Source organism: Alligator mississippiensis, chromosome 3 (assembly GCF_030867095.1).
Source record: "Alligator mississippiensis isolate rAllMis1 chromosome 3, rAllMis1, whole genome shotgun sequence".
NCBI lineage: Eukaryota > Metazoa > Chordata > Crocodylia > Alligatoridae > Alligator > Alligator mississippiensis.
The window spans coordinates 290871121-290895222 of record NC_081826.1 but is presented as its reverse complement, the minus strand read 5'-3'; the positions used below and the strand labels follow the sequence as shown (position 1 = coordinate 290895222).

Here is a 24102-nt window from a genome sequence, read left to right as displayed (position 1 = left end):
TGAGAGGCCCAGTCATGGGTCACGTTCCTGCTGTACTCAGTGCTGTACAATCACATAATAAAGATGGGCCCTGCCAGAAAGCTTCTAATCAGTGTTTTGCTGAAGCTCCCTGAGCAGTTAAGCCTCTGTGCACCCCTGGCAGGCGGGCAGGGATATTCTCTTTTTGCAAAGGGGGGAGGTTGAAGCACTGTGAGGTGCTATGACTGACCCAGGGGGACACTGTGCACCAGCAGCAGAGCCAGGAAAAGAAACAGCACCTGCCTACTCTGTGTATGATGGGTCATAGTGGCCAGTCAGATCAGCTTAAGTACCAGCAGTATGCAAAAGATGGTAACAGTAATTTAATTACTAGCAATGCAATGAGTATTAATTACAATTCACAATCAGGCTGATGTGAAGGCAAGAAGCTTTAAAAAGGCAAATGGAGAAAGCATTTGAAACTCCATGGTTTGCACAACAAAATGGGTTGCTGCGACAGTTGACCGCCTGTCTTCTTCCCATTAGGGAGTTAGATTATGCCATGTTGCGACGGCTGGAGAAGAGGATCCTGGTTGACCTCCCAAATAAAGGAGCAAGGCAGGCTATGATTCAGCACTGGCTGCCCCCTGTGAGCAACAGCGGAGGAGTGGAGCTGAGAACAGAGCTGGACTACGGCTTGCTGGGCCAGGTGAGCAAAGAAGGGAGCTGGTATAATCCACAGCTAGCCTCTCAGAGCCTTGAAGGCTTTCTGAGCATTAGCAGTCCCTCAATATGAGGATGAGAGAGACTGAAGAGGAGCTGTGTGACTGGCTGGGCCTTGATTCTTCTGCTGCCAGGAGCAGCTTCACCAAGTGCAGTAATTTCCACCTGTGTAGTAGTGGGGAAAAGCAGAGAATTAGGGCTGGCAGGTTTCACTGTTTTAGCACTGCAGCCAGTCAGCATGGGCACCAGGAAGGGAATAAACCTCAAGTTATGAAGGCGGATGCTCGAATGCATGAAAAGGAGGATCACAGCAAGGGCCACAGCACTAAGCACTTCTCAGGAAGTGAACCAATGCAGGGAACTAGCCCTGTCTGCTGGTGAAAAAGTTTGCATCTTCGTTCCAATGATCAGGTCTGATGTTGACTGCCATGGCCTTTGGTCCAGAAATACCATGTTCCCACAGTAATTCCCATATGCTCTGCTCTGCTCCTTGCAGCAGAGCACAGTAAAGCATAATCCAGTACTCAATAGAGGAGGAAACTTGTTCCAGCTCCAGCATGAAAGGCAGGAGTGTCAGTAAAGAGTTTCTGGGGCATCAGTTCTTAGCTTGGGAAGTCTGCTCCACCGTTCATACAGAGGCAAGCACACGGGGCTTCAATCCCAGTGGGGACCTCTCAGCCCAAACATGTCCAAACCATTACAGGGAGGGAGGTATCTACCTCCTGTTGCAGTCAGTAGGAGACAGATATCTGACCTGCCCTTAAGAAGCCAAGCGCGATATTTTGCTCGCTTGGCTAATTCCTGTGAACAGCATCTGCACTACTCAAGAGCTGAATAACACGACAGAAAACACGTGATGTATAAAGCTGTACAAGTGTCTCATCAGCAAGCCTGTGAATTGCAGCCTGTCATTTTGATCTCGTGCTAGGAGACCGGAGGGTACTCGGGGTCGGACATTAAACTGGTCTGCAAGGAAGCAGCTATGCGGCCAGTGAGGAAAATCTTCAGTGCCCTTGAGAATCATCAGCCCGGTGAGTACCTCTCCCACAGACATCAGAGCTGAGCGATGCCGACCTGATGTTCTCACTTGAGGGAGTCAATCCAGCAGGTGGAGCTCTCTCATCTGCTTTGAAGTGTTTTAAACTGTATTTGTAAAAACAGACTTCCAGCCAACGTTTCTGAAAAGCAGGCCATTCCTCGGACCTGTCGGTTTCTGTGCACTAGCACAATTTCTTCTGCTATTTCCACTCTTCTGATTAGTGCCTTAAGTTAGATGTGCTGCATTATTCACTGTTTTAATAGAGCAACTTGGTACTGATCAACGTCTCATTCACTTTCAACACTGGTCTATTTTCTCTCACCAGGTAGCAGTACTTTACCCATAATCCGACTGGACGTGGTCACAACAGCGGATTTCCTGGATGTGATTGCTCACACTAAGCCATCGGCAAAGAATTTAAGTCAGAAGTACACGGCCTGGCAGAGGGAATTTGAGTCAGTTTGAGCCAGCATTGGGCTAAAATCAGAGGAACCCATGCTCCAAGATGACAGCTCCTTGGGTTTGGCTGCATTCGGAAGGACTAAACTCAGAAGGAAAAACTATTAAAAAAAAAAAAAGAAAGAAAGAAACAAAGAAAGAATGCAGGAGACTCTGGGTGACAGAATCTGCACTTTCAAATCTATAAGGTGCATTTTATTTATAATTTTTCTGGCAAACAAGTGGTATTCTTCATGACAGTACCACCCTACAGCTAATGTGCTATGAAGTTTTTAGCACATATTTTATGCATAAACTACTGCAAAATGACTCGTCTTCTGCAATCTATATTCATTGCAGCTGATTTTCTCTTCTTGAGGGTGAGGGAAGTGAGCTAGCTGAGGAAGAGCTAGAAGACCAATAAAATTTTGCTTCTCAGGGATTTCTTGCGCTCAAGCTAGTCTGGCTCTTTACTGCCAGGAACACTGCAACCAACAGTGAGGCAGAAATGATTTGTTCCCCCTGGGATAAACCTTGGCATCTTGTGTTTGCCTTGTGGCTGTTACCTGGATGCCACTTTGATCTGGGCTGTGATTTGTTCATGTGCCAAGGTGTTTTGTCCATCTCATCCGATGTGCTTTGGGCAAATGTTTTATCCAAATAAAGGTTTGGCTTTGTGGAATGATACTGCAACACCCTGGTGAAGGCAAATGACATTGATCATCAGTAAATTACTCTTAAAGGAATTGGGGCATAACTTAAATTGCATATTAGCCCATCTTGCCCAAATCCAGTAATAGAATGTATTTTATTATCACAATTTCCCTCCTTCCTTTTCTCTTTTAATGTTCATAAGGTAATTATGTTAAGTGGTGTCTTTAGAAGCCAGGTGTTCGGGCTTTTTTTTTTTTTTTAAAAGGTATTCGCAAAGATGGGTGATGCACAAACTGAAGAGGAGCTGTTACTAGAGGAGAGCAAAAGTAAAGGCTGGGGTTGGGCATATTTGTGGAGTTAAAGGTGATGGAGGGCTGGTGGCTACTTATTTTTTGGAAGTTCAGTATACAAAACCTTGCAAGTGTCAAGCAGTGCTACAGGGCTGAGCCACGTTCTCTCTGTAGTGCAACCTGCACAAGACTATGGGAGACCCTAATCTTGAGGAGGAGGAGGAGACAAGGTAGCTCCTTGTAGAGGAAAGTTAAAGAAAATGGAGATTTTTATTTTTTTTTTAAGAAACTCTTTGTACCTGGATGGAGTTGTATATTTGAGCACTTTTGTGGTAACCCTCACACTACCTAGCTAGCTCACTCACAATGGTAAAGCAAAGTGTTTCCAATGCTTATGTTCCAGCAACACAGAAGATCCAACTTGGAAGGGTCCTAGCAGAAGGAGTGTTTCCATGCTTACTCCCCTCCCAGCTCCCCTTCTTTAGGCCACCCACACAGGAGCCAAGGGTCTGGTCTGGGTACCTGAGCAAAATCAACATACATCTTGCACACAGAACCGTCGACCATTCAGCACCCTTTCTTTCACTTCTTACTACAGCCACACAACACCAGGATGCCAGTGTCCGGTGCCTGGTACACACACCCAGCAAAAGGACCATCCCTGCACCAAAGAACTGCCATTGCTGCTTGCGTTCCTCTTGCACGGCTTCCACAGTGCACCCATATGTTCATGCTACGTCACTTGGCATCTGCAGAGATCAGATCCACGTTACATGTGGCCACGCAACAAAGCGACAGCAAGACCCTTCATTTATGTGGAGCCTGCTCCACATTCATCATAATGGCTTTTCTTAACAAAAATCGGCGTGGCTCATTAACACAAAGCTGTATTTTCAATAAGGTGAATACTACAATGATGTACAGTTACAGTGTAATAATTTAACACTCAGGAGCACTGTAAAACAACTGCAAGGGACTTTGATTATTACAGTTTGCAAATGCACCAGGAAAGCCATTTACCATCATTAGAAAGTTAGTTCATTCTGGTGGATTTAGCACGTGCAGGAAAAGCAATGCAGGCTACAGAATGAAATGTCATTTTCCAGCTGTACTAACCAAATGCATAAAAGTGGGAATCTGTCCCCACGGCTCATGAAGGATTTTTCCCAGAGCATCATAAAGAAAAAAAACAACAGTGAAATTTTGCAACGGTAGCGCTAATAGGACCCTGTTGCAGTCTAACTTCAAAAATTCATGGTCTATAAGCCATTAAGGACCAGATTTTTGTTTCTGCACCATTCCTGTTAATAACGGCATCTAATTAAAACATCTGTAAAATACTGATAGTTTTAATTTTACATAAAATTTGAAAAACAAAAGCCAGTGTTACCTGCTCTAATGAGGGGACAGAAATCATCAGTGAGTACTGTTAATAATGGCAATATTTTAAATTAAAAGTCACTCCTAAATGTGCCTCATCTCTACATTTAAATTGGATCAGAGTAGAGAGGAGACACATGGCAAGTAACACAAACCTACCAACATAGCTGCTGCTGTTTCAGGCTGGAAATGCCTGTTTTGCTCTGTTTAGGTTATTTTTGGTGGGTTCTCCGGCTTAGCTCACTTAGCACATTTCAGATGAGCCTTTAAATCTGTGATTTCCTAGGAGTCAAAGAGAAAAAGCGTTGTCACTTTCCTTTCCCCACATAATGCACAAAAGCAATTTGTTTCATCTGCCACTTGGTTTTCTTTCCCTGAGCTGACCTGAGACCTGTTTTTCCTTGCTCAGTGCTTCATCTTTGTGTTTTTATCAAGGCTTTTCCATTAAGTGCAGGTTGGTTCCATTTCCTTTCAGTGCTCTAGAGTGAAGCCTGTTCTCTTGGTTGCAGGTGTAGTTTGAACATTGATGCTTGGACATTTCTTTGCTTTGAGGGGTGTGGTGGGGAATAAAGGCAACAGTGTGAAAACAGAGCCTGGTTTCTTCCACCACAACACTCCCGTCTCACAGCAGGTGCTGTAGAATGTGATCCACGGCCTTTGGGAAACTCTCACAGGTTAAGTAAGGACGAGGACTGATTTTGCTTTCATCTTCTGGCCGATATTTACCTGTTAGGAAAGAACAAAGAGGTCCTTTTAACAAAGCTGCTTTCAGTCTAAAGTGTTCCCTGTAACTAGGAGTTTCAGTCCATGGTGCCTGGTGCCCCACCTCCATTTCCAGCACGTGGCAGAAACAGCTGGTTCAGCTGCCGCTGTGATTTCTTGGGCACAAGGACAAGCAAAGCTAGAGATATAAATGTGGTATTTAGCTCTGCACATGCTGTGTTTAGTGGTGTGAACAGTGCCTGGCACACTGGGGTGCTACCACAATATAATTAAAATGACAGTAATTCTCAGTCCTATTAGGTCCCAGTGTATGAAACAGAACGATTTGCATAACTGTCCTTGTAAGAGAAGCAAGGGGTTAGGGTTTTTTTGGTGATCTCTTATACTGGACCAACTCTACAGCTGAGAGGGATGCAGGCAAGCTTTCAGGCTTCTTGATCACAGTGCTATCTTTGAGGAGCTGCCAGCTCCTGTTTCTGGCAGCTGAAGTTGGGACCTAGAGGATATTCTGAAGCAAGTTCTTCTACCTTAATGTGCTCAGAGCCTACCAGCAGCCACGTGCTCACGTTCCAGTGACAGAAGGCCGAGGTCCCTGCTGGAGGATCTCCATTCTCCACGTGATTAAGACCTGGGGCTTGTGGCAAAGATCTGTCTTTCTCTGAAGCCGCTGGGTAGTTGGGAAGCCAGAGGGAAGATACCAGAGCCCAAAAGTATCACAAGATGTCAAAATCTGCAGGGTACTTACCAGTCTTCACAAGAATACCCAGCATGCCGGCATTCTGGGCCCCACCAACATCATCCCTGCAGTCCTGGACACAGAACAGGAAAGGCACAGAAACGTGTTAATGGATACTCCTATGGTGGTCAGTACCTAGCCATGGTGTGACCAAACAATAAGTCACATACTCTTTTCCTACAGTGGCCCTGCCTCATTCGACAAACAGATGGATGGAGCTCCATTAATAAACAGACATTCTGCATTTTGTTCTGTTCTCACTGTTCAGCAAGCAGCCCCTCAGCCTTGTTTCTTGCATCGATCATCAATAGGGCTGGAACCGTTTTACGGCTGCTCAAACCTCTGCTGCCTGAACCAATGGAGTAACAGGGAGCAGACCTAGGCAGTAAGTGTCACAAGCATTTGCTGATGGCAGAGGGCTGAGATTCAGGAATCCTGGGCTCCGTGCCAGATGCTAAAGTAGCATGCTTAAACGCACACAGACTTCCACCTCTATCTCCAAAGCTTGGCTTTTCTGTCCCAGCCCCTCCAACCTGTCACAGTCTTGTGTCTTTCCCACACTTGGTTACTCATCATAGATCCAGTCCCAGTGTCCTTGCTGTGGCAGCCTGAGTCTTGCCTTCACTGTCTGAGGCTCAGGATTTCCTCCTGCCTTAACAGCTGGCCCACTACTCTTGCCTGTGATGGATACATGCTCATGACAATGCTTATATGGAGGCAATGTGCCAGCAGGGTTCTCAGGAGCTATGGTTTCTATCCCCTGCTACAGACAGTCTGTGTGACCGTGGACTAGGTATTTAGGGCCTGATTCATGGCCGCTGAAGACACAGCATTAAATAAATGGACACTGGATCAGAGCTCAAGTGTTTGTGAATCGGTTCCCTCCAATCAACCTCCCAGGGTATTGGAAAAGTCAGTCTGTTGGTGTCTGAAAGGCACATGCATGCTGTGGAAAAGGGTATAAAAGAATCTGGCACTTGCCCTGTCTTTATACTTACATCGCCAATCATCACAGTTTCTTCTGGTGTGCAGCCAGTCCCCCGTAAGGCTTCTAGGAAGAATGTTCTCTCTGGTTTCCCTACTACTGTAGCTTTGGAGTCTGTGGCATATTCCAGACCAGTTACAAACGGTCCAGGTCCCAGAGCCAAGCCATCTTTCCTCTTATAGTATCGGGCTTTGTGGATAGCTATAAGTGGAGCACCATCCAGTATCAACCTAGAAACCATGGAAGAAGAAATGCTTTTAACCTTGGATTCACCAAGCAGGATTGGGTTGTTAGATATTAAGTTCTAACAACCCAATCCTGCTTTTAATGAAGTCGAACGCTAAAAGTCCCACTGACTTTAATGAAAACAAAACTCAACTGCACTGAGGTTTAAAATCAACCTCAAAGAGTTAAGTAAACTGAATAGCTTCCTTCCTCTTTGTAGAGAAGTGGGCACCTACAAACGAGTGAAAGGAACTCATATCTTCAAAAGGCCATAAAAGATGGAGAAGAATACTTAATAGATATTTACTTACCTATTTATTATTATTCAGTCAGTGGCTCAGTGAGATTTGTTTGTCTAACAGAACCTCAAAGTTGCTTTTCACTTCCTAAGGCTAAAGTAAAAACTCATTTGATTTGCTCCCATAAATATTGTATTATATATTAACTACAGATATGACTTGCTGATAGCAGCTAGGACCTTTGATTGAGGAAGGCTTTGAATTTCCTGCTAATCTTCCCAGGGCCTTCCTGGCAGAGCAACGCTGAAATGCTTTCAGGACGATCCTACGTGAGAAGTCTGCAGTATGGGCCGTTCAGCAGAGCAGTTCTGAGCACCAGCTACTCCACCTGAACATCAGAGCTGCACAGCTCAGCTGCCGCATCCCAACTGTTGCACGCCTGAGCCCGGATAGGAGGGAGGATGGATTCCATGAAGAAAGTACACAAGCAATTATTTTCTATTTAGCTTTTACGAAGCAAAAAATCTCAGCTGTTTTCATATAACGAACACTGGTCACAAAGAAAGATCAACCTGTCCACAAAGATAAGTATTAGTGCCCCCCTCAGTGCTTAAGTAACTTATTCCTGCGCCTGCTGCTACTCTGAGACATTACATTTTGGGAACAAAGTTAAGCACCGTGTCCTTGTTACAGGGAGAAAAATGTTCCAAATGAAGGAAAGGTCCAAACAGCCGGTCAGCGTGCATTTAACAGGTCTGATTAGGGTCGTGGGAAGCTGTGCAAACAGGTGGCAATCTCTACACTTGGACTCTAAGCTACCCAGGGCAGCTGGGTGCTTCAAAAAGTGGATGCAGGAGTAATTTGGGAGAGGGGGAACTATACAAACATCTTTTCTAGGTTCCCACATGCCCCATCACTGGTCCAGTTCTTCAGGAAAGCATCTTGCAGGCGGCAGCAGAGAATTCACAACTAATGTCTAAAATGTGGATTTCTGCAAGACGAATTAGAAATGAGCTGCCCTTTTCCTGCCAGGCAGGCAGCCTGCTAAAAAGCACAGAACAAAGCTGCCGCTAACCCAGAAAAAATGCAGTTAAACACAAACAGACTAGCATTCCTAATGCTGCTGCTGACTACACTAGTCGAAGATGTTTCACAGGTACCTTGTACACTGCCATCAGGTTAGTGATGCTGCTTCTCTTTTAATCATCTTGTGAATCTCTTGGGGCAGAGACTCTGTGGGGCGTGTGTGCGTCTGTGTGTACACAATGCAGCCCTAAGGAGCCACTAAAGATTCATACAGCACAAACAGTTAAACTAAGCTCCCAAGTTCACAATTTGGGGCCTGGGACAATAAGGGGGCTTCTGTAAGCTAATGTGGGGTCTGATCCTGAGCATCCATGATTACGCTGACATTTCACATCCAGAGTTTGCCACCCGTGGCTTTGATGCCTGCGTGCTGCCATCACACACCTGGCAGCTCTCTGCAGCTACAGCAGCGCTAAGATCAGTCATACTGGAAGCGTGCTTGAAAGCGAGGCTGGAGGAATCCTCCTGGTACTGCCAAGCACCGTTCAGCTGTTACAATCCTCCCCTGGTCTTACAGTTTCACTGCAATAAAAGCCCTCTAGATAGCATCTATAAATGCTGAGGTAACGATCGCTGAGTGCTTCTCACTTGATTTTACAGTGCTTTCTTCAGGTACCGCAGGCAACTCAGGTCTTTATCACACCAGGTAGAAGTGTAACTAGCACTGTGGAGAAAGCAAGCTGCAAAGCAATCAGCGCAGGAATTGGCAGGGTCCCTTTGGCAGACTGCTCGGGACAGGGAAAGGCGGTTTTTCAGTCTGGTGAGCCAAGCGGTCTCGGTCCCGTCAGTACTAGTTTCCTGGCATGCTCCATGGTGCCTCGGCTCAAAAAGCTGCATCAGCCCTGGTTAGGATGCCTGCTCTGGGGGGGCAAATCTTTTTCCCCCTGTCTCCTGTGCAACTTGGAAGTGCCCAGGGCACTTGCAGCAGTTTATAAATGGGAACACTTCAGTATTACAGTGAACTTCTACTGAATAAAGGAAAAGTAAAGCAGACCCAGCAAAGACAAGGCAGCCCTCCCTGAGCTGGTCACATCCATCTTACTCTGTACAGGTGAAAACTGTTTCTTATATCCTCAGGTTCACAGCACTAAAAGCTGACATCTGCAAAGGGTGTTTGGGTCAGGAACACAGCTCAAGATCCAGGGTTTCCTGCATGTTTGAGCTGTGCTTAATCGCAGAATTTCATTATCTACCCAGCTGCCAGAGGCTCAAACACCAAAATAACATGGACAATCCTAGAGAGCAGATGGGCCCTTTTAACTCAGGTTTTTTATTCGTACTGTCATGGGACTACTCTTTGGTTGGGCACTGACTGCGGCTGTCAGGCACCTGTATCTGCAATCCTTTGCTGTAGCCAAATCTGCTCAGTGTGGGGGAACAGGTCTGGGGGGGGGAAGACGACTTTCACCTTGTAACATTTTGGTAACAAACTCCAAGCCCTCTACTTAATAGCAATGGGCCCAATTCATCCCTAGGGTAACTCCACTCACTTCCCCAGGATTCATTTTGCCCACATCCCTTTTGACATTGGCACAATGGAAACCAGAGCCACAATTGCCAAAAGCGGTCATGTGCTCACGCCCTTGTTTGAAACACCCACGTCTCCTGGCTGAAGCAGCTCCCTGCCATCACAGAGCACCTAACACACTTGTGACAGAAATATTGATAACCAAGAAGCAGTGAGTGCCGAGTCAGATGGCAGGTTTACTTTGTGCAGCTGTGAAATTAAAGTTGACCCACGAACCGATCTCTAAAATCAATTCCATCAGCAATGTTCACTAAGGAGGCAGCTACAAAGCCAGTGCCGGGTCAGTATATGCTTTTAGTATCTGAAGGCTTGGCAAGCAGATGAAACTGCCAGCTTTCTGCTGAAGATGCCCTCCACAAGCTACTGCCTATCAGGGGTGATACCTTTTGTTTGAATTTAGTGACATTAAAGGCAGATTAAGAAGTGATGGAGAACCCAGTTTGTTTCCTGATTTCAAAGTAAAAAATAGTTGTGTGCTAGTAGCTCTGCAGCCAACCTCAGGCAGAGCAGAGGCTCTCTCAGCTGTACGTTTGGTAGGAGAGCAGAGTTGAGGCCTTTGTGCACTGCCAGACGCAGAGCATGAAGAGGCAACTGCTCCCTTCAGGACCTTTGGGGGAGCAGAGTTTAAGCTGATGCTTCTCAGCGTTCCTCCCAGCAGAAAGGCACAGGACCGCCTGATCACCAGGCCCAAGTACATCTGCAGAATAATGTCTGGTGTCCTGAACCTGAAGCACGCACTACCCCAGGAGCCTGTGTTCAACAGTGCTGAGAACCAGATGCTTCAGGGAGAGATGCAAGAAACCACACAGCAGACAGACAGACATGCAGTAACCTGCCTTAGCCTCTCCATCACCTTCTAATCCAGGGTAGGCAACATGGCTGGCAGCTGGACTCCATTTCCCAGCAGCCCCTGCCCAAGTGGCTGGGGCCAGTTTCCATGGAGACCCCAAAATTCCCATAGCCACCCCTCCCAGCAGGGCTACAGCTGAGCCTGCCCCACTCCTGCCCACAGCACAGCACCCTCTCAGCACCCCCCCTCCTCATCAGGAAGAGGCTGGCACTGCTGCTGCCTGCCAGCACTGCTGGGGCTGGTCTCCATGGCAGCAAGGCTGCTGCTGGGGTCTCCATGGAAACCAGCCCCAGCCACATGGGCAGGGGCTGCTGGGAATTGGAGTCCACTGCTGGCTGGATCCTGCCTGTGGCCCAGACTTTGCCCACCCCTGTCCTAATCCCTCAATTAGAGATGGCAAGACCCTGAGGCACGAGGTTCTGAAGTGTACTCACATGAACTGGGACAGCTCTTGATACTGCTGTTATCCTTATCGATGGCCAGACCCGTCTTAATTTCAGCAGCAGTTTTATAGTTTCTAGGTTGTGAAAACTGTTTAATTCCATACTGAACTACCTAAAAACAGCATGAGGTTAAGGCCTCCAGACAGAGCACACTAGTCAGCTCTCCCTCAGTGACATGCCTAATGCAATAGAAAGGGATGCCATAAGCTTGCTCTTCCCACTGTCCCTCCTGAGATAAAGCGGTTGAGTTTAGTTTTAGATTAGACTATAACCTCCTCTTCAGGGCCAGGACTCTCTCTCAGATATCTCTATACCAACCACAGTACAAGGCCCCAGCTGTGCGTAGGCCTTTAGGACTACCATGCTACAACTCATAAGATGACAACAACTCACCGGAACGCCTGGGTCATCATCTGGTAGTTAAAGTGCTCAGGTGCCAGTCCGACCACCACCGCATTGGGGTCGTTGGTAGCTATGCCTGGAAAATTAAAGCCAAAATGTAACATCTTCTGTTTACTCATCCCCATGGTTTAAAATACATCCTTTGCCTACTGACCAGAAAGTGAATTAATTTTGGTATATACTCTGCAACACATTTCAGACTCCCACCTGGCTACGTCCCATCTACAGATGGAGCTGAAAGGCTGCACTGACAGGGGAGAGGGAATCATTGCCTACAACACCAACAGCGTACCAGGGAGCGGCTGCCCACACCGGCTACTTCTAAAGCCCCTGGGCAGTCTTAGCAGACAGGTTTTACAGGGGACCCTTACCCAAGGGGTATAGGTTTTTCTGAATCTATCAGGCAGTTTTGCCCAGTCTCCTTCCTTCCAAGCTGCTCCTTGGAAGATGCTGTGTTACAACCTTATATATCTACAAGGCCCACACTTAACCTACAAAAGCCATTAAATACAGCTAAAGCCACTAAATGTACCATCACTGTAGCCAGTTATGTCCAGCACTGCCTATTCTAAATGCATGGGAAATGCCAGTATCCCAGTCCTTTACTGGAACAGTGACCATAGGGAATAAAAGCAATATGCACTACACTAATCTACGTGTTATTTAGAGGAAGGGCAGTGAAGAAATGAACAGCTTCTCTCTTCAGCTTCCTGCACAGTCACGAGGCAAAGCTGAGAGGGGAACTGAAAGCCTCTGAAACATGGAGCAGTTCAAACTGCCAAAAACCAGGCTGATTACAGTCCACAAGCAGCACTGCCAGAGGGAAACCCGGCCATCAGACCAATGCAAACTGATGGAAGCATGTCTCGACCTGCTGAAGGTAGGCGGGTTGCAGTCGTTCGTGGGCAGATTTCAAATTAGCATTTTCCAGCTCAGCATGGAGGAAAGCATCAGTCCTTGGTTTTCAGAGCAAGTTAGATCCTTGCTTTAACACAGCACTGTCCAACTGGTGGTCCACAGGCTGGTTGTGGCCTGTTTGAAGTTAAGTTGTAGTCAACCAGGCTCCCACCTGGCGACTGCTCTAGCCACTCTCCTGGCTGCAACAGCAGCAGGAGGCTCTTGGCTCCCCCTTCCTCCCCCAGCTTCTCCTTTCTGAACCTGCCCCAGGGGGCTAGGCAGTGCGACACGGTGCGGTGAGCTGAGGGGGGGGCCAGGACTACATGGGTGTGTAGTGCAATGCTGGGGGATGGAGGGCACCTGTGAAGGTGGACTATGCAGGAGTAGGACATCTTGCATGGCACGTAGCCAGGATGGCCTGGGGACCCCTAATGCTGTGACCCACAAGGAATGCAGCCCCTGGCTACTTAGAGGTCGGACAGCCTTGTTTTAACACATCAGGACCCTCTAATTTTAATATAAGGCCCAGGTACAGTCAACTGGTTGCCAACAGAAGTCAGCATTTCCAGACAAAAAGACTTGGGTTCCACCTTCAGCAATAGATATACACGCATGCACACTTCGAGAGCTGGTGACTGCTTCTCGTTCAAGGTATCGCTCTTTCCAGATTCTTCCATAAAAGCAGTTCAACTCCAGATCTGGATATTCAGCACAGAGATGCCAAGTGCTCTGTCCCACCCCAGCTTCTTCATTTCCCCTGAAACAGAGCTCTCTATCTTCATCTGCTTTAGTGTTCTGGGTACTCAGTGGCTTTGCAGGTTATTTACATTGGAAGTGCAACATCCCAGAGGAATTTCATGGAGCTTTCTGATCTCATCTGGTTACAGAAAACTCTGCTTGGGGCAGAGGGGGTGGTTTCTGGTGGGTGCGGTAAATGTCATTCTGACTGTGGGTCCAAGCACTGCTCAAAGGGATCTTGTAGCATGACCTATGAGGGATCAGACTTTGGACTGGCTTCATCCACCCTGCAGCCAAATCACCCTGTAAGAATCCCTTACTTCCAGCTCCTGCATTTGTTGTCCAGCACAGCAGATGCACAACTGCCTTGGCAGGAGACGGTGATGCCACCTTTGCCATAGGACCTCACCCTTGGACGAACAGCGTAGAGGCACAGAACCAGCAGTTGAGGAGGTGTGGCAGCCAGTGTCAGGACAGACGCACAAGAATAAGAGGCACAGCAGAGGTGGCAGACAGCTGTGTTCGGAGAAAGCTGGCATCTCTGCCCTGCCTTCCCATTCAGCATTTACCACTCCTTTGCTGGGATAAGCTAGTACTCCTGGGCCTCAGCAGATGCAGAGTCAGACACGCTGTTGTCCAATGCCATGTACTGCGAATTTTCCAGCTAATTCCGAAAGCCAAACGTAAAATGTGGCACTGAGAGACACCAGGGGGATTTGTGACACTCCCTCAAAGCATCTGGGTCCATTAACCAGAGAATGGATTACACGCATCCATCTGTGACCAATTGTATATAGGGAAGATTATCCAAGAATAATTCAGCAGCAGTCACTACCAGGAGTTTAAAACCTCTAGCGTACTTAACTGCTTCAGGAATGTAACGGAAAGGAAAAACAAGTGAAACTGCTTCTGGCAGAAAAAACCCAGTATATCCAACCCACTTCATGCTGGGTCTCACTGACACACAGAAATGGCACTAAGTTAACTCAATCAGTTTCTAAACCTCTACCAAATTAAGCTGAATCAATATCAGCCTCTACTCAACTGATTTAAGAGACCCAAAAGGCATGGAATTGCATGGATTTAACTGAATTTATTAAATTTAGTTAGAAACCAATTGCAGTTTCTAGTCTTGTGCAGGGTTGTTGAGAACACAGATATAGAAAGTTCACTGAGCAATGTTCACCTGATAAAAAAATAGGCAGAAGAGATTATAAAAGTCTCCATAAAGACGTTGCTTTTGCACACCCATTCTAAAGAACATGAAGCAGAATGTTGCACTACATTTTAAAGGAAATCTCCAACTCGGAGCATGCCAAGGTCAGACCCTACCAAAATTATACAACCAGTTCTGATTTCAGTTTGGTAAAAAAAAAACTGGTAGTCAGCAATCCTGTGTTTGCAAGCTTCTGAATTAAAATGAAACAATATTCAAAATTCTAATTGTTTTTACAATCTGGTTAGCTTAATTTTCCTTGAGTTAAAGATTTAACAGTAACAAAGTCTGCGTTACTAATCCTGGTTAAGTAATACTAAAATGCCTTTGAATTTTACACTTGATAGCCTCGGGACAAGCGGACACACAAGGGTGCCAATCCTTTACTGATAGCAGCTTCCTGGCTGTTTGTCCAGGCTTGTTTTACCACTGTAACTTCTAGGCTCATTTTGAGCAAGGTTAGGTATCTGACTGGTAAAAATGCCCTGCACACATTTCTGGGCCAGTGATAGGGAGAATTTATGAAAATCTTGGTGTGGACACCCTACTAGTTCTCAGCATAGACAAGGTCTCTGTAACACGTTACAAGAAAACCTCAGATTGCTGTCCCCATAAATGGCGCAATGACTTACAGCACGTGTGTGCCAATTTGCAGACAAACAAACAATATGAAGACACTGGCCTAGCTCACTTTCTAGTGATGCTGGGGGTCCAAATTGCATATAATGTTTAATGTTGTCCAAATCAGAAGCATGTACAGACATTCAGTTTAGTCTAAAGCTCAGCTTATCCAGCAGTTTTAGATAACATAACTCGTAATCTCAGAACCCCACATAACCCCACAACCCATTCATAACCCCACTCATAACTCCACAACCCACTCCCAGCCAAGACCCCCAGATAATCAGAGATTCCTTGTAGATAGATCCCAAGTGTGCACTAACAAGAATATGATTTCAGGACATTTTTGAAAGTCAAATTGAAAACCAGCACAGAAACACATGGGCTGGCTGTACAGCACTCCCTGCCTCATGCATTCATCATGATTGTATGTAGTTTATGGATTGTGTTGATTTTACTAAAGTATGCAAACAATCCATTAAGTGTCTGGAATATTGCACAGCTCATGGTGCTGTGATTTAATTAAAACCTGCAAAAATCACATTACTACACTGTAGCTGGGTGTTCACAGTAACTCATTACATTTGTGTGGGGGTGGGGGAGCCTCTAAACTACTCTGAGCCCTCAACAAGCCTGCCTCCTTATTTTGCTTTAACCCTACATTACTCACAAATCCTGTAAAACTACACATGTGCTTTGGGTCAGGGGTTAGTATGTCACCACCCTCTCTCCATCCCAACCCCAACTCCTCACTGCCAGCCACATCATCCCCACACCTGGAAAGCCCTATGGCCAAGAACCATGATGCTCTCAGGCTCTGGTCACTGGGGCCGACATATCAGAGCAAACTGGCAAAAGTAGGACATGAAAGCGCCACAGCACACATTCACAGGCAAAAATGGGCACATGCCAGATTCAAGAAAGGGTGTGTACTACTTATCCTGAGAGGTCTTCTTAGGGACCCAGCAGCAAAGTCAAGTGTACAGCAGCACACGCAGCAGAAACTGAATTCAGTGGATAATGGGGCAAGGTGTTTGTGGTGGCAGAGTGCAGGGCCTCAAAAAGGAATGTGCTCAAGTGATGCTAGAACTGGCTCCTCCTGTGGCAAGTGCTACAGGCTCCCAGTGCCAACAGTGCTCAGAACCTCCATTTCCTGCCTTGCCTGTACGTTGGGGATAAGGCTCTCTCCTCCTTCCATGGGACATACCACTGCCAGTCCTACCCCCCAGTATCATTCCCATGCAGCTCAACAAGTCTGCTCCATCATACCTTTGAAATCATGCAGCGCATTATCGTCCACCAGCAGGAGGGGTCTGACCTGCTTCTGCTCCAGGAGGCTCCTGGCTGCAGTCAGAGATGTGAAGATCTCATCCTCGGCAATGTCAAATCCCAGTTTCTGCAGCCTCCCCAGCAGGTCTCGCTTGCACTCCTTCGTCGTGTTGGTGACAAAGCGGATCGTCACTGGGGCACCGCGCAGTCTAAGCCAAGGAGAACACAGCTGAATGGGCTACTGGATCCTTCCACATCCCACACAAGCAAAATCTTGGCAAGAAAAACCTACCTATCTTGTTCACAGAACAAGCCAATTGCTAGTTGCTACTAATTCTCTTTGGGAAGCATGCAGTAGGAAAAAGACCCCTGTTCAATTATTTAAGACTCTAACTCAAAAGGTCTGGCTGTTCTACACAGTGAAATGACAGACGTTCTTTGCAGATATAAGTACACGGCCTGGCTAAGCAAAGCCTGTGAACAATCAGGCAGAGCTGATGTGGATAATGGGGACACTCAGTGGCTTTGTGGCATGATCCCAAAGACATCCCTTTTAGGGACTGAGGCTCTGGATGGGAGTCCTTGACCTGGGAGGTGGACAGCTGATCTCTACAGCATCCCCCTCCTTCACATCCGTAAGGATTTTCCATAAAAAGTTAATACTGACCCTGCCATAGATTCTCTCTGATAAAAAATGTGACCTGAAACAGCAGCCAGCCACAATTGCCAAAACCAGCTCTAGCTTCATACAGGTGGCTGGGTTTGGGGGCAGCTATTATCTCTACTCCAATAGGAGCAGGAGGAAACCCTGTGCTTTCTAGCTCCCATGTGAGCTTTCTCTCTCTCTCTCTCTCTCTCACATCAAGATCTACCTGTAACACATAATAGCATACCTGTTCTGGTTTGTTGTATCTGGCATAGGTAACAGCAGCTATGCAGACATGGCAGAATGGGCATGCTACCAACCAGAGTACATGCTCTCCAGGGGCCCCGACTATATTCTGGTTGCCAGCACATAGTAAAGCCAAGAGCAGCTGTGCCTTATCTGAGCTAGCTAGATTACAAGGACACTGATAAGAGTTACACACCTGTACTTTCCTAGAGCTGCACAGACAATCCCAGTGAAAACAGTGGGACCACTGGATGAAGATAAGCAACTCTACCAGTGTCTGCAGGATCAGGAATTTAAAGTAATGCTCACACACAGGCCACAATATCTGCATCATCTGTGCTATCCTCTCTCACTCATTTTGATGGCAACCTTAATGTTGGGTATTCTTCCTCATATTTTACAGGACAAGGTTTCCAGGAAAGACATGTTCTCCAGCACTTAGGATGTGATACAAAAAAACAAGCACAGATGGATGCTGCATCACTGAGGTAAAATCACCATACCCTTTTGTGTTTCAGTTCCCTGCACAGGCACTGCAGAGGGGTATTTCTACTGGGCTTTCCTGTGTATTTGAGGACACTGACCTACGTCACTACCTAGTGACGCTGGGGGGAGTTAATGTTCTGAAAAGAAGGGTTACATTATCCAATACTCTCATAGCATGGTAAGTCAATGCACTGAGAAACTGGGACTGTTTCCTTAACAGAAAAAGGAGGGAAAGAGTGAAACAAAATGAAAAAAAATAAGCTGAAAGGCTAAATTAGAGGAGTCCTCCTATAAACTACAGTTCCCAACAGATCAAACTCCTCCCAGTCACTCCCAACTTATACTACTGAAACTCCAGTAGCTTTACTGAAGTTAGCATGTAGTCAGAGCAGCATAAATGAAAAAGGAAAACAGCCACATATGTATGTTCGCTTACGTTTTATATCTTCAGGATACCCATTCAGCTCTCAAGCTCTCTCTGTAAAAACAGCACATACACTTGTCTTTGTCTAAGGGAGGAACTGGGAAGGGGGGTGTCACTTGCCTTTTAAGAGCTTCCTGTGCACCCGGCACAGCCGAGTCTTCAATGTGAAGTGTGCCACTGAGATCCACCAAGACGGCTTTCAGCACACGCCGAGCTGCCATCCTTCCCCCCCCCCAAAAATAAAAACAAGCAAAAAAAAACCTGATTAGAAGACAATGGACAATAAAAGTGAGGAACTCAGTTAAGCGTCTCATTCGTGCCAACCGCGGTATTACTCAGAACATTACTCGCAACATGAAATGGGCCCCTTTAGACAGGGAAATAAAAGGCAGTGTTAAAAAAATGCATAATTGATAGGGTGGTATTTTCTCATAGACTCTATATATGGAAATCAGGTGCTATTTGTTTTTTAAGTGTTTCTACCCGAGTGCGTCTAAATATTCTGTGAACAACTGAGACCACAGGGAAAGGGATTTCTGGGTATGGTATTGTTGGTTGGGGGTCTCACATTGCTCATTTCCGAAGTGTCACTGACTTCAGAAACTCCACTCAAGTGAAAATAAATAGGATGAAGGGGTGATGGAGCACTTGGAGCTCTAGAGTCCCAAATGCTTTACAAAAGTGGGGAGGAAAAACAGGCACAGATTGGTTAAGGGATTTGTCTAAGATCACATAGCCAGTGACAGAGCCAGCAACAAAACCCATGTCACCTCATTCCCAAGGCAACTTGCAGAGCCAAGACCAGCAGGGCTGGAGCCTGAGAGAGCAGACTAAGGTGACCGCTGGTCTTGTTTTATACCAGACCATCCTGTTTTTAAATGAGGAACGGACTGCAAAAAATCCTGTTTCTCAGTTCATTGGTGGAAATACATGTCAATCATTTGTCCTCACAATTCTATTGGCTGTGCCTAGAGGTAGGGTGGTGCAAAGCCAGGAGGAGCAGGATTCTGGGCCATGCAAGAGCTTTTTGTGGTGGCCCCACCCCTTGCTGCTGATTGGCAAAGGGGCCCGGTGGCCCCACTTCTTGCTGCTGATTGGTTGAGGTGATGATCCCTCCCACCCTTCATCGCTGATTGGCCAAGGGGGCCAGTGGTCCTGCCCCTCACCAAGGGGATGCCCTGTACACTGGGGATGCATCAGTGGACACCCTAGAGCAGACACAGTTCGTACCTTGGCCGAGCAACGTGCTAAGATGAACAGTAAGATCTGCGCATGCTCAACAGGCTAGAGTGGGGGTCCGTAACCGCTTTTTGGAGTGATTGGACAAAAACCACAGCAGTGTCTGAGATGGACCATGCTTCTAACCTGCCCACCACCACTTCTTCCTGCTGCCAACTGCTGGGCTTTGCAGGCTGGATGAAATTGCTCAGTGGGCTGGATATGGCCTTTCGGCCATAGGTTGCTGACCCCTTCACTAGAGGATCTGACCCTCATTCTGAAGGCACAACAGATTTCTGTGCCGAATACTCAGTTCAAAACAGAAAGTTGCCATCAAAAGCTACATAGACGGGTTGAGGAAAAGCACAAGGGTCCTGTTGTTCAGGCCCAGGTGTAAGTCACTTTGGACACCTGAAGGTCTAGAAACCAGCCCTGCTTGCTGCTGTAACTGGAATTTATTTCTCTTTACAAACCACGCGTCCTGCTCCTTGCACCAACGTGCAGAACTACTTGCTCACTGTTATCCAACAGGACCCTTTCTTTTTCTCCCCAATTTACCAGCCCATCAGAACTATACAACCAGTCATCCTGAGACATTAATCAGCAGCTGGTGTCAAGCTGCTTTGCTCACAGTCACAGACAGTGAATAAGTAAGTGTATACTTTTGAAATTTTGCCTGGTACCAAGCATGACTGGGACACGCCCCAGCAAATTTCAATCTTTTATCAAACCTTTTTTTTATCAGTGCAGATAAACCATAAACCTGATATCTAAGGTACAAGGCATATTCCACAAACAATTTTATGATCTGCCTAATTTTAGTAATACATAGCAGTAGCTGATATCAAAAAAGAAATCAACTTATCTTACAGTGTAGTGTGTCTGGTACTAAACCAAGGCTAAACGTTAGTTATAAATAGCTGATAGCTGCACCTACTACCCCAGCAGAAATACTTAAGGCTCTCGGGCAATTTCACTATAAAAGAAGCCATCAGGTTCTCAAGACATCTTCCCAAGGTCAAAACCTCCAGCCTCGGAAAAGGCTGAATGCAGCGGAATCAGCATGACTCCACATAACCCTTCTGTCATAAAATTGACTTCCTGGAGGCTCTTCAGTCCTGACGCCAGGAGTAAGGGAGACAAAAAAGCAGGACAAATAGATCTGTGAGCATATGGGATCTTCTGGCCAAACCTCATGTCTTCATAGCACCCATACATACTGGGGCAGGGGCTGATAGAGGGGCTCTCATACTGCTCCACCACCTAGTGAGTGAAACTCCTAACCCTCTCACCCCACGTCTCAGGTGACCCCATGGATGCAGCCCATTTCCTCAGGCTGGGCCCAGGCAACAGTCTTCTCCCATAGCAGAGAATTTGGTTACACATAGTCCCCCTTCCAAAGCAGCCTAACTAAAATCCAATTGATGTAAAAATAAAATTCAAAATCTAATCAGTCCTACAGGACTTTGAAATCCAAGTGTGAGTGTTCATGTACATGTGCAGCAAGTGGTTTATGGTTTTGGACTGGAGAATAGCCCCCTGCACCAAGCAGGAAAGATAACTGGGGGTCAGGTGACCCCCGCAAGATGACTGTCTGCTCTTCCATCTGCAGTTGTGAAGCCCATAAACAGAGAAGTATTTTGGTCTTGATGCCTGTCACAAGACTGAGAGATGTTTTAGAGCCCTGAAAGGCTCCTGTGCCATTAGACATAAGGCCATCCTTTCCATCCCATGTTAGAGACGGTATCAGCACTTATATCACCTGCTAACGCCAAGCACCTGAAAACATAGAAATAGTATATTCAGTAAGTGCAACTAAACCATTTTACCACTGCCTCTAAGCTCAGAGAGTTGGACAGGATTACATTAGTGCACATTCTCATTTCAGCCAGCAGTAAAAAATAGCTATGAAAACTTTATGAGCAGCTGCAATTTTTTGGTAGCACCCCTCACTCAACTCAATCTGCAGCTCTAAGACATTAGGACTATCATTTTGGGGTGACCATCCTTTGTTGGCCAGCTAATAGTCCATATTGTGCATCAATATATTAGTAAAGATGCACTGTTCTCCTCCACTCCCCCACTTTTCAATAATGGTCACACAAGTGATCACACACTGAAGTGTACAGCTTAGTATTATAAATGAAAAAAAATGGTTAAATTCTTTGTACTAGGGTGGCCACTGCAAAAAAAACCAAACACCTTTTAATTTAATTTAAAGGATGATCCTTACTTGATGGCTTTTGTCCTGTTCATAACATCTGACAAAGTATGTTGTTCTTATGAAAGCTTATACATTTCTGAATGAGTTAGTTTATTGCCCTAAGTCACTCAGTTTAGAGGACACTTGGTTTCATACTTCAGCCATAAAAGAATCACAAAATCATAGAAAAATAGGGCTGGAAGGGATCACAAGGGATGATTAGTCCAATCCCCTGCTCCAGGCAGGATTATCCTCGTCTAACCCAACCCAGCCAAGTGCTTGTCTAACCTGCTCTTGAAGACTTCCAAGACTGGAGTTTTCACCTCTCCAGGAAGCCTGTTCCAGTGCTTAGCTATTCCAGGAGTTCAAGTTCTTTCTACGTAATAGTAAAACCATCGAAAAGAAATACTGGAACAATTTATGAATATTCTGCAATTTTCATCAGCATCCAGTTACTGAAGTCTCACTTCCCGTCCCTCTGGAAATACGATACCCCCACAAAAGACCCTGCACTCTGGTACAAGTGTATCTTTTGCTAGTTATGATTCTATATCACAATTAAACATTGCGTGATTCGGTCTTTTACAACTGTATTTATGTCTTTCACCCAGGCTTAGCCTTTCTTTTGTTTGATCAGAAGGGAGCGCGGAGGTCATGAACTTACCTTGCGCGGACAACAAGAATGTCACAGTTGCAACGGATGGGAAAAAACAGGAAACCAGTGGGTGAGTTTTGGGAAGGAAATAAGCTTGCAAGCTGCAGGGCGTGAGCCTTCTGCCTGACATTAGGAAATACCTTGCTCTGCTGTCCACGGTGGGACAATTTCACCTTGCTGTAATGCAGGACTCTAGTTATGTTACAGCATCCGCTACGCACCAACCAAGGATCGTGCTACACCGTGCAGATACACCGCGTGCAGTCTTGGGCCTGAAGAACAGCATGGTTGATCACTGCCGCATGGGAGCACTTTCAGTGGCACCACAAAGTCTGCTAATGGCATGGGCACAGGCCACGCCACCGCCGAGCACCCGTGCAAACAGCGCACCCGTGGCAGCGCAGCGCAGCGCAGCACAGCACTGCGGGGCGTCCCCTCCACCAGCCACCTGGCAATACCGCACAGCATTGTGGGAAACGTCCCCTCCACAGGCCACATTGTTAGGGCAATGCCACACGGCATTGTGGGAACCGTCCCCTCCACAGGTTGCACTGCCACGGGTATGCCCTTTGCAATACCGCACAGCATTGTGGGAACTGTCCCCTCCACAGGTCATGCTGCCGCCAGAGCGTGCCCTTGGTGATGCTGCAAGGCATTGTGGGATACATCCCCTCCGCAAGTCATGTGGCCACCCTTGGTGGTGCCGCACGGCATTGTGGGACACGTCCCCCTCCCCCACACACCGGCAGGCTCCGCCCAGGGGCGGGGCCAAGGAGTGCCACACCCCTCGGTCCTCCACACATCAAGCACTGAACGGGGGACTGTCCCCGTCCCCTCCTCCCCCCCCCCCGGCCACGGAGATGGTATCGTCCTCTGGCCAGCCAGCCTATGGGGCCCCGGACCGCTCTACTCTGCTGAAGGCGGGCAGCGAGACATTGACCTTGATGGTTCCCCTGTCCCCCCCCATTATCCCACACATGGTACGGTCCACTCAGTGGAAGCGAGGGGGTTTGGGCAGGTCCATTCTCGGGAGAGGGGGGCGGTTTCTCAGGGCACCTCCAACCCACCCGACTCACCTGGCTCCAGTCAACCCCCGGCGGAAAAGGGGCGGGGCGAGCACGCTGCACCCCCTCCCTCCCAGTGTGGGGTCCTCGACGGCTTTATGAGTTGCCCCTTCAGGCGCCTGTTTTTCTTTTCTCTCCGCAAGGAATAAACATTAGGAAAGCTGCTGTTCCCCAGCTGCAGGCGTCTGGTTCCTGTATGGTGCGGCTCCGGGGAAGGGGCTGGTATTTGCAGACAGGCACTTGTAGGGCCAGCCCTGGATCCAGGGCACGTGCAGAGGCACGCGCCTGCGCACAGCTGTGCGAATGGGCCCGGGGCTCAGCGGGCAGCTCCCACCATGCTTTGCGGCAGGGGCCAGGGCAGGTGCTAGGAGGGCCGGGCTGTGCAGGGAGCTCCGCTCCCCCGGCCACTGCCACTGGCACTGCCCGTGGGATTGTGCACACTTCATGTACATGCTTCAAATACACACTTTATACACGTATCCTCTACATGCTACATATGTGCCTCGTAGGCTTCATGTGCGTGCTTCATACAAGCTTCATGCATGCATCGTGTACGTCATACATGCTTCATGTATGCACCATGTGCATTTCATGTATGCTTCAAGTACACGCTTCATGCATGCATCATGTACACACTTTATGCATGCTTCCTGTACACGTTTTATGCACATTTTATGTAATGCCCCATGCACGCTTCATACATGCTTTATGTACACACTT

General features: G+C 47.1%; 2 protein-coding genes across 9 annotated transcripts in view; one reads left to right on the top strand and one right to left on the bottom strand.

The window, feature by feature from the left end:
- KATNAL2 (katanin catalytic subunit A1 like 2) overlaps nucleotides 1-2851 on the top strand; it is a 45196-nt gene extending 42345 nt beyond the window's left edge. For all 7 annotated transcript variants that reach the window (XM_059725292.1, XM_019495942.2, XM_059725291.1 and 4 more), the window contains 3 exons: nucleotides 505-667; nucleotides 1610-1712; nucleotides 2046-2851. In XM_059725292.1, coding sequence (XP_059581275.1) covers nucleotides 505-667; nucleotides 1610-1712; nucleotides 2046-2185 — 406 coding nt within the window. In that variant the 3' untranslated portion in view covers nucleotides 2186-2851. The remainder of the gene's footprint in view (nucleotides 1-504; nucleotides 668-1609; nucleotides 1713-2045) is intronic.
- A 1122-nt stretch (nucleotides 2852-3973) lies between these two features.
- On the bottom strand, nucleotides 3974-23492 carry HDHD2 (haloacid dehalogenase like hydrolase domain containing 2). 2 transcript variants are annotated; one of them, XR_001371550.3, is made up of 8 exons: nucleotides 23395-23492; nucleotides 18363-18464; nucleotides 16441-16649; nucleotides 11691-11775; nucleotides 6940-7156; nucleotides 5951-6014; nucleotides 4867-5208; nucleotides 3974-4764 (listed from the first exon to the last, which is right to left on the bottom strand). XR_001371550.3 is itself a non-coding variant. In XM_006263342.4 (7 exons), the coding sequence occupies exons 2-7, from the start codon at nucleotides 18461-18463 to the stop codon at nucleotides 5105-5107; spliced, it is 780 nt and encodes a 259-aa protein (XP_006263404.1). In that variant the 5' UTR covers nucleotide 18464; nucleotides 23395-23492; the 3' UTR covers nucleotides 3974-5104. The 2 variants fall into 2 exon arrangements, 1 of the variants encoding a protein (XP_006263404.1); XM_006263342.4 differs by having other exon boundaries at nucleotides 3974-5208.
- Between the last annotated feature and the right edge of the window lie 610 nt (nucleotides 23493-24102).

Bases quoted from the DNA above. Each gene is read 5' to 3' on its own strand.
- HDHD2 (XM_006263342.4), bottom strand. From the start codon at position 18,463: ATGGCAGCTCGGCGTGTGCTGAAAGCCGTCTTGGTGGATCTCAGTGGC. The intron at 7,157-11,690 runs GTGAGTTGTTGT...CATGGTTTCTAG, and splicing joins ATGATGACCCAGGCGTTCCG to GTTGATACTGGATGGTGCTC. The intron at 6,015-6,939 runs GTAAGTATAAAG...TTCTGTGTCCAG, and splicing joins AAACTGTGATGATTGGCGAT to GACTGCAGGGATGATGTTGG.